This window comes from Temnothorax nylanderi, unplaced genomic scaffold, assembly GCF_030848795.1.
Source record: "Temnothorax nylanderi isolate EJ_2023f unplaced genomic scaffold, tnyl_v1.0 TNYL_tig0944_pilon, whole genome shotgun sequence".
Classification (NCBI taxonomy): domain Eukaryota; kingdom Metazoa; phylum Arthropoda; class Insecta; order Hymenoptera; family Formicidae; genus Temnothorax; species Temnothorax nylanderi.
This window is the reverse complement of record NW_027250006.1, coordinates 14004-23302: the sequence shown is the minus strand read 5'-3', so window position 1 is coordinate 23302 and position 9299 is coordinate 14004. Positions and strand designations below refer to the sequence as shown.

Below are 9299 nucleotides of genomic sequence, written 5' to 3'. Positions count from 1 at the left end.
TTCACTGCCAAGTGCCAGTACTGCAGAAAATCTATAGTTTATGTTACGTGTACTATAGATGTATACTATAGATTTAGGGCCAATTTCACCAACCACGGTTAGCTTAACCGACGGTTAAAGTTAGCAGGATTGACCAATAGAAAGCAGGGTGGATTCATTTCTATTGGTCAATCCTGCTAAAGCCGTGATGACTACGGATTGGGATTGAGATTGGATTGAAATTTGACCAATTAGAGCAAAGTTCACTAAACTTGAAGTTAGTTTTCTTTATTCTGATTGATTAAATTTCAATCCAATCTCAATCCTAATCCGTAGTCTGATCACGGCTTTACTTTAACCGTCGGTTAAGCTAACCGTTGTTGCTGAAATTGGCCCTTAGTACTAGCAGTGAATATCGGAACGCAGCCTGAGAAAACTAGGGACCCTCTAGTAAGGGATGAGCAAACAGGTCAACTGGATGCGGATTGGTCGCCGCCATTCGAGGGTCACTTCCGTGTTTCAAAACGGGCGCGCTAAGCTTTTGGATCTGACTATGGCTACGGTCAACGTGACGCTACAAATGCTTCGAAGCATTCCCCTTCTCTTTTCTTTCAATGAAGAAAGAAGGAGAAGAAGAACGCTCCAAAGCATTTGTAGCGTCACGTTGACCGTAGCCTATGAATACCGGCCACAGCTTTGACAGTTGACAGTCGCATTCAGCAGCGATCGGCCTTTATTTTATATTGTAGAGTATCCACAATTGCAATGCGAACGTGCACTGCTCGTAATTGCCGTAATAGTACCAGAAATGGTCATAAAATGTTTAATTTTCCACAATCTCCTTCCCGAAGAAAAAAGTGGATAGATAATGTTGGCTGTCCTCAACAAAAATATCCTGCATTATGCGATGTAAGTTTTAAGTATTATAATTTTAAAGCTATTTTTTATTTGTCCTTGTGAGCCCTAATTTATTATTTATTTATTTTAATATGTATTATACTAATGTATTTTTTTTTCAAGGAACATTTTAGTGATGATATGTGGGAAGATGAAAAAATATTTGGAAGGAAACAAAAATTAAGACCAAATGCTGTACCAATAAAGGAATTGCATATGGAAATGTTACAAGGTGATGAATTGTTAATGTTACATTATTTGTTAAACAATTAGTAGATTATATCTTGACGTCTGCTTTGCTAATTGTAAGTTGTACTCTAGTAGTACACAATACATTGGTAGCATGTTGGCTGAATATTAATTGGTTGTATTGGAAATGCTTGGCCAATATTTCCCAATGTTAGCTTAAAAGGAGAGAACGTCTACTTTACAAATAGGGTGCAATGCAACTATGCATTAACTCATGTCAGGAGTAAGTTGTGTATACAATGTGTATTTTGTAGGTACTATACAAATGCCAAAAATGCACTTTGTCAGCATTTTAAAAAGAAAACAAAACATTGTTAATTCAGAAAAGCCACCGGAAGACGATGTAGAAATTACAGATATAATACCTCCTAAAAGGATGAAGAAAAATAACGATTTGGTACCTGATTCACCTGATTGTGACAATCTCTCTTTCTCTCTCAATCCAGATATAACAATAACAGATGAAATGAAGAAAAGTTTAGAAAAAAATCAACAATTGGAGAGACAATTGAGGAAGACAAATCGAATCATAAAGAAAATGAAGACAACAAACAATACATATAAAAAAGAATTACAGTTAAAACTACGGCGCCTTGAAAAAGAAGCACGTAAAACGAATTCCCTTGTAGAAGTTACGTCTAAATTTTTTAATGATGCCCCTAAGAGCAAAAAGTCGACTTTAAGTCGACTTGAAGTCGACTTCTACCGAAACTGACTTGGCAGAGAAGTCGACATTTTTAAGGACGAAAGTCGACTTGAAGTCGACTTGAAGTCGGCGAATGTCGCAAAAACCACCGACTTAAAGTCGACTTCCCGTCATGATGAAAAGTCGACTTCCCGTCATGACGAAAAGTCGACTTCCCGCCAACTTTTAAAGTCGATAAAATAAACCGCCGCGTACGTCTGGAGGTCGATTGTGTATCTTGAAACGAGGTAAAAATAACAAAAGTTAACAGATTTTATTAGATTTTGATAAATAAAATCGTAGATGCGCTAATGAATTTTCTCACTTTTGTAATTTTTACCTCATTATTTCAAGATACACAATCGACCCCTTGCTGGAGGGCTAAAACTGATGCATTTCGATTTTTTTCATATATAAAATAATTTAATTATCTAAAAAACTGTATAATTACAATCCTAATGTTTTATTCTTAATTACAAAGGCGGCCATATCTGTGCCACTTCTGCGTGCGCGGATTCCGGCAGCCACTTCTGGTAAGCTGACAATAACAGAACTAAAATTAAAACATTCCAGCGTTAATCGCGAAACAATATGCAAAATTAGCTATATAAATATATATCATATTATTATCATAATGTTGTAAATATATAATAATATTGTTTTATATATATATATATATATTATTATAAATACATAATATCCACAGACTTTTATACTAGACCACTAACATCTATGGACGCACTGCCGAAAAGCTGATGCGAGTGCAAGGTGCAGGTGTTAGTGAAGGGTGCGGCCATATTGAATTAACAATAAGTCACTATCGGGTGTTCAGTTGCTCATGATGTGCGTTTATCTGCATTCGTTATTACAGTACATAACGAAGCAGGCGAATGTTTTTGTGTTAAATATTGGTACATGTTATCAATAAGTTTGTAAGTCATGCCTTCGACGTGTAGCGTACTTGGATGCCGAAATTAAACCACTACTCCTGTAGTATTAAAACCTTTCTTTTGGACATTCTGTATATGCCAGACTATTGTATAGAAATCTTGTATAAAACCACTTGTATAGAATAGTAGTATAGCATATCTTGACTAAAATCAACATGGCGGCAAGCATCACGGCCGAGATGTCTGTCAGCGGTCTAGTATTGTATAGAAGTCTATGATAATATCTAAATATTATTTTATAAATTAAAATCTCACATTTTTTATCCGAACCCCAGATTTCTAGCAGTGTGTGTTTGGACACGACTCCCTGCGACTGCAGCGTTTGTACTATTGCTTGAGTGCGTGGTATCAACCTGAAAAAATCGTATTAAATTGATGTAATCTATTTGATGAATCAACGTGAAATCAAAAGGAGATAGAATAACGATTTACCTGGCCCATGACTTGGTGATGCTCCCAGGTGTCGTCAGCAGCGACGGGACAAATCGTTTCAGCTTAGGGCACACTTGACCCTCCAAGAAGAAATACGCTAACCACTTGACACCGTCCACGGATGCTCTATATCCATCGATGGTAGTGCCCATTCGGCCTTTCCGAATGTACCAGACACGCGGCAAATGATCTTCCCGGTTCATTGATTATATCTATAAATATATTTATAAATAAGTAGGAAAAACATTATAAAGCAACAATTGTGATAAAAATACCTTGGCGGTGGATCAACCAATGGTTCACTAAGATGGCATAGCATGGGCGAATTTCGGCAATCATTCGGGTTCTATCACCGTGACACCTCGCATGTACATCTTATTTGTTTCGTACACCTCTTTATAATCCACCTATTCCGGACTGATTTTCCGTAGAACGCACGAAGAATGCATGAACACAGGTTCCTTCATTTCTGGTGTTCTGAAAGATGATACAGAATGGAGAGGTCGCATTCAATAGGTCTTAATTATCGATGATAATTAATAACACACCATACCTAACCTGTAAGCATGTTTCCACTTGGCCTTATCCTGATCCTCTTTTACCTCGTCGGGCAAAACCTTTCTCGCGACTTGATCCGCCATACCTGCAAGAACTATCTGGCGTCTTATCGTGTCCTGTCTCGCGGCACGTATTCCTCGCACTCGCGTAAACTCTGGTCCACTCATCTGGTCCTCCAGCCTCCTCGAGATTCGCCGCCATATTGATGATGCATGACGCGCCGCTTGACTGTTTTCCGTCTTTTTATAAGTCGACTATTTAGAAGTCGACTTTTAGTCGACTTTCCGCCATTTTTAGAAGTCGACTATTTAGAAGTCGACTTTTAGTCGACTTTCCGCCATTTTTAGAAGTCGACTAGAAGTCGACTTATAAAAGTCGACTTGCCGTCGACTTTCCGTCAACTGTGCTCTTAGGGTGACCAAGTAAAGTTTTTAACAAATAAAAATAAGAAAGTAGCCAAATGGTGTAACGCTACTTTATTAAAATCGTACAGGTTGAAATTTGCATGTGGTACTTCGGGTTATTTAGAACTTGTTGTGTCCTTGGGGTAGGACACTGTGCCGCGTGGGCGTAGTAGTAATACACACTGGGTACAGTATAATAAAAGTGTTTATTCTCTCAAGTATGACCGCGTGCTAACTCGTACAAGGCTGAACCAGGAGTGCCCTCCTGGCATGAAGGTGGGCGCACGCAAGCGCCCGCGCAGTCACGTGGTCTCCTTTCGTAAGACCTATTCGCATGAGCCAATCAGAAGCTCCTCGCAAATGCATGTCCGAGGCTGGCATGCAGCGCAGTGGCGCGTTTATATGAAACGCCACACAACACTCCCCTCACTTAGAAATTCGAGGCTTACTAGTCTCATAATCTTGTAAGTACTTTGGAGCGCGAATTTGTCGTTGCGGACGTGACACTCCCTTTTTCGAGGGTGTTGTCTCTTTCGCTTCTGAGGTTCCAGAAAGGCTGGTGGGTGAAGACAGTTTAGGAGTAGAAGCACACCAGGATCCTTGAGGCGTAGAGAAAATTGAGGAATCGTTTTCAGGAGCTGTGAGAGTAGAGTAGGAAGGACCTGGCGATGTAGGAGTAGTGTTGCCGCTTGCATTGACTAACGTTTGACTAGAACTATTAGTAGAAGTAGACGCTTGGGACGGACTCGCATTTACAATTGTCCCTTCGCTCGCATTTCTGCTTATATTATTATTTGTACTACTAGTATTATTGTTCGCGTTATCACAATTATTCGGCGGATTAGTATCGTAAGAATCACAGAAATCTTTATCACTACTCCTTGGCGTGTCGTCGCCTATCGGACGCATTTGGTTGATGTGCCTTTTCCAGACACGACCGTCGTCTAAACGTATTTTAAAATGTAAGTCGCCTAACTGTTCAATTATCGTACCGAACAGCCATTTAATTTTATCAGTGTAAAGCGTCGTCTACAATTGCCGTAAGAGTATGTAGTAAGACGTAAGCACTAGGGTGTAGGCTGCAGAATTAAGACCGTCTAACGTCTGAGTGTCTACAATGGCGTGTAGTAATGACGCGTGGCTCTGTGCTAATACGAGTGTTTTGTAGCAATCATGGATTTGCAAAAAATTAGACTTGTTGTGCTATATATGATATTATGGAGCCAGCATCTAACTTTTCAATGGGTTCAGCTTCAGACGAAGAAGTTTATTGGTCGGAGGTGGTGGGTACGGCCCGTTAACAGGCGCAAACGAGAACAAGGTTTCAACTTCAACCTATTTCGCGAGTTGATAGTCAGTGATCATGAAGAATTTTTCGGGTATACTCGGATGTGGCCGGAGCAGTTTGAATTTTTGCTCAATTTAGTGAGTCCATATTTGAAAAAGCGCAGCAATCGGAAACCTCTTTCACCCAGGCTTCGTTTGAGCCTAACCTTGACGTAAGTTGACGAATCAACTTTGCATTTTTTTAAAATTAGATTTCCTATTTAATATTATTTAATGTCTTTTTTATGTAGGTATCTTGCTCAAGGAGAAAGCATGCAGACAAAGCATCTGGAATTCAGAGTTGGGAGATCTACGGTCTGCAAAATAGTGCCAGAAGTTTGTTGTGCTATATGGTGTGCCCTGCAACCCATTGTTCTTCCTACACCAGATACTGATGGCTGGAGAAAAATAAGCGAAGAATACATGTTAAAGTGGCAATTTCCGAACTGTATTGGTGCTCTTGATGGCAGACACATGGAAATCGAGAAGCCTCCATGCTCTGGATCACAGTATTTCAATTACAAGAAATTCTTTAGTATAGTGCTGTTGGCACTTTGTGATGCAAATTACAAGTTCACATGGGTAGACATTGGACAGTTTGGTGAGTAATGGTAGTTCCTTGTTAATAACTGACAAGAAACAAATTAATAGTAACGCTACAATGGAATATACTTGATGTAATTTACAGGTTCGATCAGTGACGGTGGTGTGTGGAGAAACTCTGAATTGGCTGCAGACCTTGCATCTGGTGATGCTGATCTTCCACCACCAACACCTCTGCCAGGGAGAGATGTCCCCTTCCCACATGTGATTGTGGCCGATGAGGCCTTCCCTCTTAACACTTACCTCATGCGCCCCTATGCAAGACGCAATCGATTGACAGACGAGCAGCGTGTTTTCAACTACCGGCTCAGTAGGGCTCGCCTTTGCATCGAAAATACGTTTGGAATATTAGTGTCACGCTGGCGTATTTTGCACAAACGATTGTGTTTTTCCGTATCAAATGCAGAAAAGATTTTTAAAGCTCTTGTTTGCCTTCACAACTTTATTATGAGCTCTAATAACGTTAATGATGGATCTATCTGTCAGTATTGCCCTCCTGATTGGCTCGATGTTGAGGATGAGGGTGGGGTTATTCATGAAGGTCGCTGGAGGACTGTTGGTCCTGGCCAATTTTTCACAGAGTTGGGTAGGACTGGTGCTAATCGAGGTGGCTCAGTATCGGAAGGTACGCGCAATTACCTCAAGCAATATTTTGTGTCTCCAGTTGGGGAAGCTCAGGCACCCTGGCAATATGTGAGAGCTTTCCAGCTAAAATAATTAACCTTCTCGCATACTTATGACAAAGTTTCCATATCCTTATGATGATTTTATTGTACTTGTAATAATTCGCTTTGTAATTTTAATTATTTAATTTTGTATTCCATATATAATTATAAGATAAAGCATACTGAGTGTAATGTAATGTTAATGTAAGCACTACTTGGGAGCATTGCCAATTTCTTACTTAGTTTTCCAGTTAAATGTTGTGTTATTTGGCTGTGAGCATAATGAATATTTTTAAAACTGATAATCCTATTTATGGTTTTGTGAATAAGTAGATTGAATAAAATAAAAACGATTGCATTAAAATATTTATTTTTTTATTGTCGTCCTCCGATCAACACAAAAATAATACTGCCTAAATTCAAGCTAAACTGCCTTAACTCATAAACATACCCCTGAACATGACATAAACATACATAAACATATTATGAAAATTTATTTTAATCCACAGTAAGTTCAAAGTTCAACTTCTTTTTACCTTGTTCTTTAAAATTTTACTTAATAATAAACTGTGTACACACGAAAACAGAAATGCCTTCTCACAAGAATTTAAATGCATGTAAGGGCATATATGGAAAATGCATATATGCAGATATGCTTTATAATATGTGGATAATTTCATGTGAGAAGCCATTTCTGTTCCAATCTGCACATAAAAATAAAAATAAATTTTGTTCATCTTCGTATAAGAAAATTAATTATCATAATAATTATTATTACTTAAATCACAGCAAGTTAATTAAACGCATATTAACAAGAAAGACTATCCAAATCACAGCCTATAAAAAAATAAAATCTGTGTATTATAAATGTATTATTTAATCTATGTATTAAAAATCAGACTGTCAATCACTTGCTTCACTGGGCCTGTCCACTCTTGTTAGAGAAATCATTAATATATTGCAATATGCCAATGAGGCATTTAAGCTGAGTATGTTCAGGTACTGTACTTAGCGCGAATCCTATGGCACTCAGCATGGGCTGAGTGCCAGGAGATGTATTGCTGACTACTACCGACGGGGACTTTGGTGGTGGAGGTGGAGCCATGATTGCTTCACCAATTTTTGCTGCAAGGTTTGTCAGTCCCTTACCCTGCTCGATTAAGATTTTATTGACAGCGTCTGCCTCCTGCCGTTTCTTGAATGCAAAATTATCAGGTGGGGGCGCCTTGCGTTTGTTGCTAATGTTGGACATAGCCCTCTGCACTTGTGCAACTGTATCATTGCTCCCAGATCCCGAGGTAATTGCAGGAGGTGGTGTAGATGTTGTAGGAAATGGTGTTATAGGTGGCGGCGAAAAGAGGGTCTCAGACGTATCTGTGGAATTCTCGTCAGTACCTGAAAATGCAACAAAAGAATACTTCAGATTATGTTACATCAAACTGTGAAGATATGACAATGGATATTTTAATCTCCTCACCTGCGAGACTTATAAAGAAGTCATTCGAATAACTAGACATGTCTGGACTTGGACTTGCTACAGCAGACGTAGAAGAGATGGGGGAAATTGTGTGAAGCACTGTCACTTCACCACCAGAAGCAGACGTAGACAAGGACGGGGAACTTGTGCGAAATACTGGCACTTGACTGCTAGGATTTACAGGAGCTTTAGATTTGTAGTTGGATGAAGTTCTGCAATCACATTACAACCATTAATTATGTCATCGGTATTTGTCATAAAGAACTTCTCAGACCGCAATGCCTACTTTCTAGGTTTAATGATGTCCTCCAGGAATCTGAGGTCCTTGTACAGTATCCAAGTTGGTGTGTATGTAGGCTGGTCCGCTCCAGCTCCAGACCTCGGCATAGACTGCGTAACTTTTCTCCGCTCTTTCCCAAAGCGCTGCCTCAGGGCGTAAAATCGTTTCTCAGCAACAGAACCTGACAAGTATAGATTACGTTTCATTCCAGTAAGCAAATTATCAAGTGTTCATTCTCTTTCTATAGTGCACCAAAGTTATCTAACTTAATTTATAACCTAACTTTCATTCTGCCAAACATATTTTTCAACGATTTACTATGTGACACCTTGTTCATCGACTATATTGTAACAACAAATTGCTACAAAACCGTAACACATTTAAAAATATCCAAAATAAACTTACCTTCTAGTGGGTTAGTGAGGCTCGCGCCAATCTGCGCCCATGCGTTGGTCTTCACTTCTACATTGGCGTACAACTTTTCAGTCTTATCATACAAAAACCGATTAACTCGGACCACGGCAATTAGCTCTCGGTCAATGCTGTCTTCTTCAAAAACGGATTCCGTGTCCGACATATTTGCAGGCAGGTTAGCACACAACAGCACCGGTTGTTGTCACGCGCGCTTTCGTTAATGTCGAGCTCTCATTGGCTGAGAGTAAGGGAGTAGACCGTAGGAAATGGAATTCAACCATTTCACTTACGGCCTTACTCTACGTCCTACTATCCGGAAACATTCAGCTTACTTCGACGTCTTACAGCCTTAATCCTGCTTAATCCTTACTCTTGCTGCC

At 39.5% G+C, this 9299-nt stretch overlaps 3 protein-coding genes and 1 long non-coding RNA gene across 8 annotated transcripts; 2 read left to right on the top strand and 2 right to left on the bottom strand.

The window, feature by feature from the left end:
• Positions 1–4: 4 nt before the first annotated feature.
• Positions 5–2069, top strand: LOC139786057 (uncharacterized). The gene is made up of 3 exons (XR_011722167.1): positions 5–888; positions 1000–1108; positions 1380–2069. It is a non-coding gene; the product is annotated as an uncharacterized lncRNA (long non-coding RNA).
• A 142-nt stretch (positions 2070–2211) lies between these two features.
• LOC139786055 (probable ATP-dependent RNA helicase DHX37) lies at positions 2212–3962 on the bottom strand. Of its 4 annotated transcripts, none has more exons than XM_071725222.1 (5): positions 3746–3962; positions 3468–3669; positions 3193–3404; positions 3016–3113; positions 2212–2348 (listed from the first exon to the last, which is right to left on the bottom strand). In XM_071725222.1, the coding sequence occupies exons 3-5, from the start codon at positions 3393–3395 to the stop codon at positions 2284–2286; spliced, it is 366 nt and encodes a 121-aa protein (XP_071581323.1). In that variant the 5' UTR covers positions 3396–3404; positions 3468–3669; positions 3746–3962; the 3' UTR covers positions 2212–2283. The 4 variants fall into 4 exon arrangements, with proteins under 4 accessions (XP_071581323.1, XP_071581321.1, XP_071581320.1 ...); XM_071725220.1 differs by having other exon boundaries at positions 2212–2363; positions 3741–3958; XM_071725219.1 differs by having other exon boundaries at positions 2212–2363; positions 3746–3958.
• Positions 3963–4157: 195 nt separating this feature from the next.
• Positions 4158–7106, top strand: LOC139786054 (putative nuclease HARBI1). 2 transcript variants are annotated; one of them, XM_071725217.1, is made up of 4 exons: positions 4158–5116; positions 5406–5653; positions 5732–6081; positions 6169–7106. In XM_071725217.1, the coding sequence occupies exons 2-4, from the start codon at positions 5544–5546 to the stop codon at positions 6798–6800; spliced, it is 1092 nt and encodes a 363-aa protein (XP_071581318.1). In that variant the 5' UTR covers positions 4158–5116; positions 5406–5543; the 3' UTR covers positions 6801–7106. The 2 variants fall into 2 exon arrangements, with proteins under 2 accessions (XP_071581318.1, XP_071581317.1); XM_071725216.1 differs by having other exon boundaries at positions 4158–5653.
• A 70-nt stretch (positions 7107–7176) lies between these two features.
• Positions 7177–9299, bottom strand: LOC139786051 (uncharacterized). The gene is made up of 4 exons (XM_071725212.1): positions 8911–9299; positions 8512–8686; positions 8226–8437; positions 7177–8143 (listed from the first exon to the last, which is right to left on the bottom strand). Exons 1-4 carry the CDS (start codon positions 9080–9082, stop codon positions 7665–7667), a joined length of 1038 nt encoding a protein of 345 aa, XP_071581313.1. The 5' UTR covers positions 9083–9299; the 3' UTR covers positions 7177–7664.

What these genes read in the sequence shown, in the direction of transcription:
- LOC139786054 (XM_071725216.1), top strand. Translation starts at nt 5,328, where the DNA reads ATGGATTTGCAAAAAATTAGACTTGTTGTGCTATATATGATATTATGG. An exon ending in CGTTTGAGCCTAACCTTGAC is followed by an intron (nt 5,654 to 5,731) that starts GTAAGTTGACGA and finishes TTTTTTATGTAG; the next exon opens with GTATCTTGCTCAAGGAGAAA. An exon ending in GGTAGACATTGGACAGTTTG is followed by an intron (nt 6,082 to 6,168) that starts GTGAGTAATGGT and finishes TGTAATTTACAG; the next exon opens with GTTCGATCAGTGACGGTGGT.
- LOC139786051 (XM_071725212.1), bottom strand. Translation starts at nt 9,082, where the DNA reads ATGTCGGACACGGAATCCGTTTTTGAAGAAGACAGCATTGACCGAGAG. An exon ending in CCTCACTAACCCACTAGAAG is followed by an intron (nt 8,687 to 8,910) that starts GTAAGTTTATTT and finishes TATACTTGTCAG; the next exon opens with GTTCTGTTGCTGAGAAACGA. An exon ending in CTTCTTTATAAGTCTCGCAG is followed by an intron (nt 8,144 to 8,225) that starts GTGAGGAGATTA and finishes TTGCATTTTCAG; the next exon opens with GTACTGACGAGAATTCCACA.
- LOC139786055 (XM_071725220.1), bottom strand. Translation starts at nt 3,395, where the DNA reads ATGAACCGGGAAGATCATTTGCCGCGTGTCTGGTACATTCGGAAAGGC. An exon ending in ATCACCAAGTCATGGGCCAG is followed by an intron (nt 3,114 to 3,192) that starts GTAAATCGTTAT and finishes CGATTTTTTCAG; the next exon opens with GTTGATACCACGCACTCAAG. An exon ending in CTGGGGTTCGGATAAAAAAT is followed by an intron (nt 2,364 to 3,015) that starts GTGAGATTTTAA and finishes TTTTAATTTTAG; the next exon opens with TTCTGTTATTGTCAGCTTAC.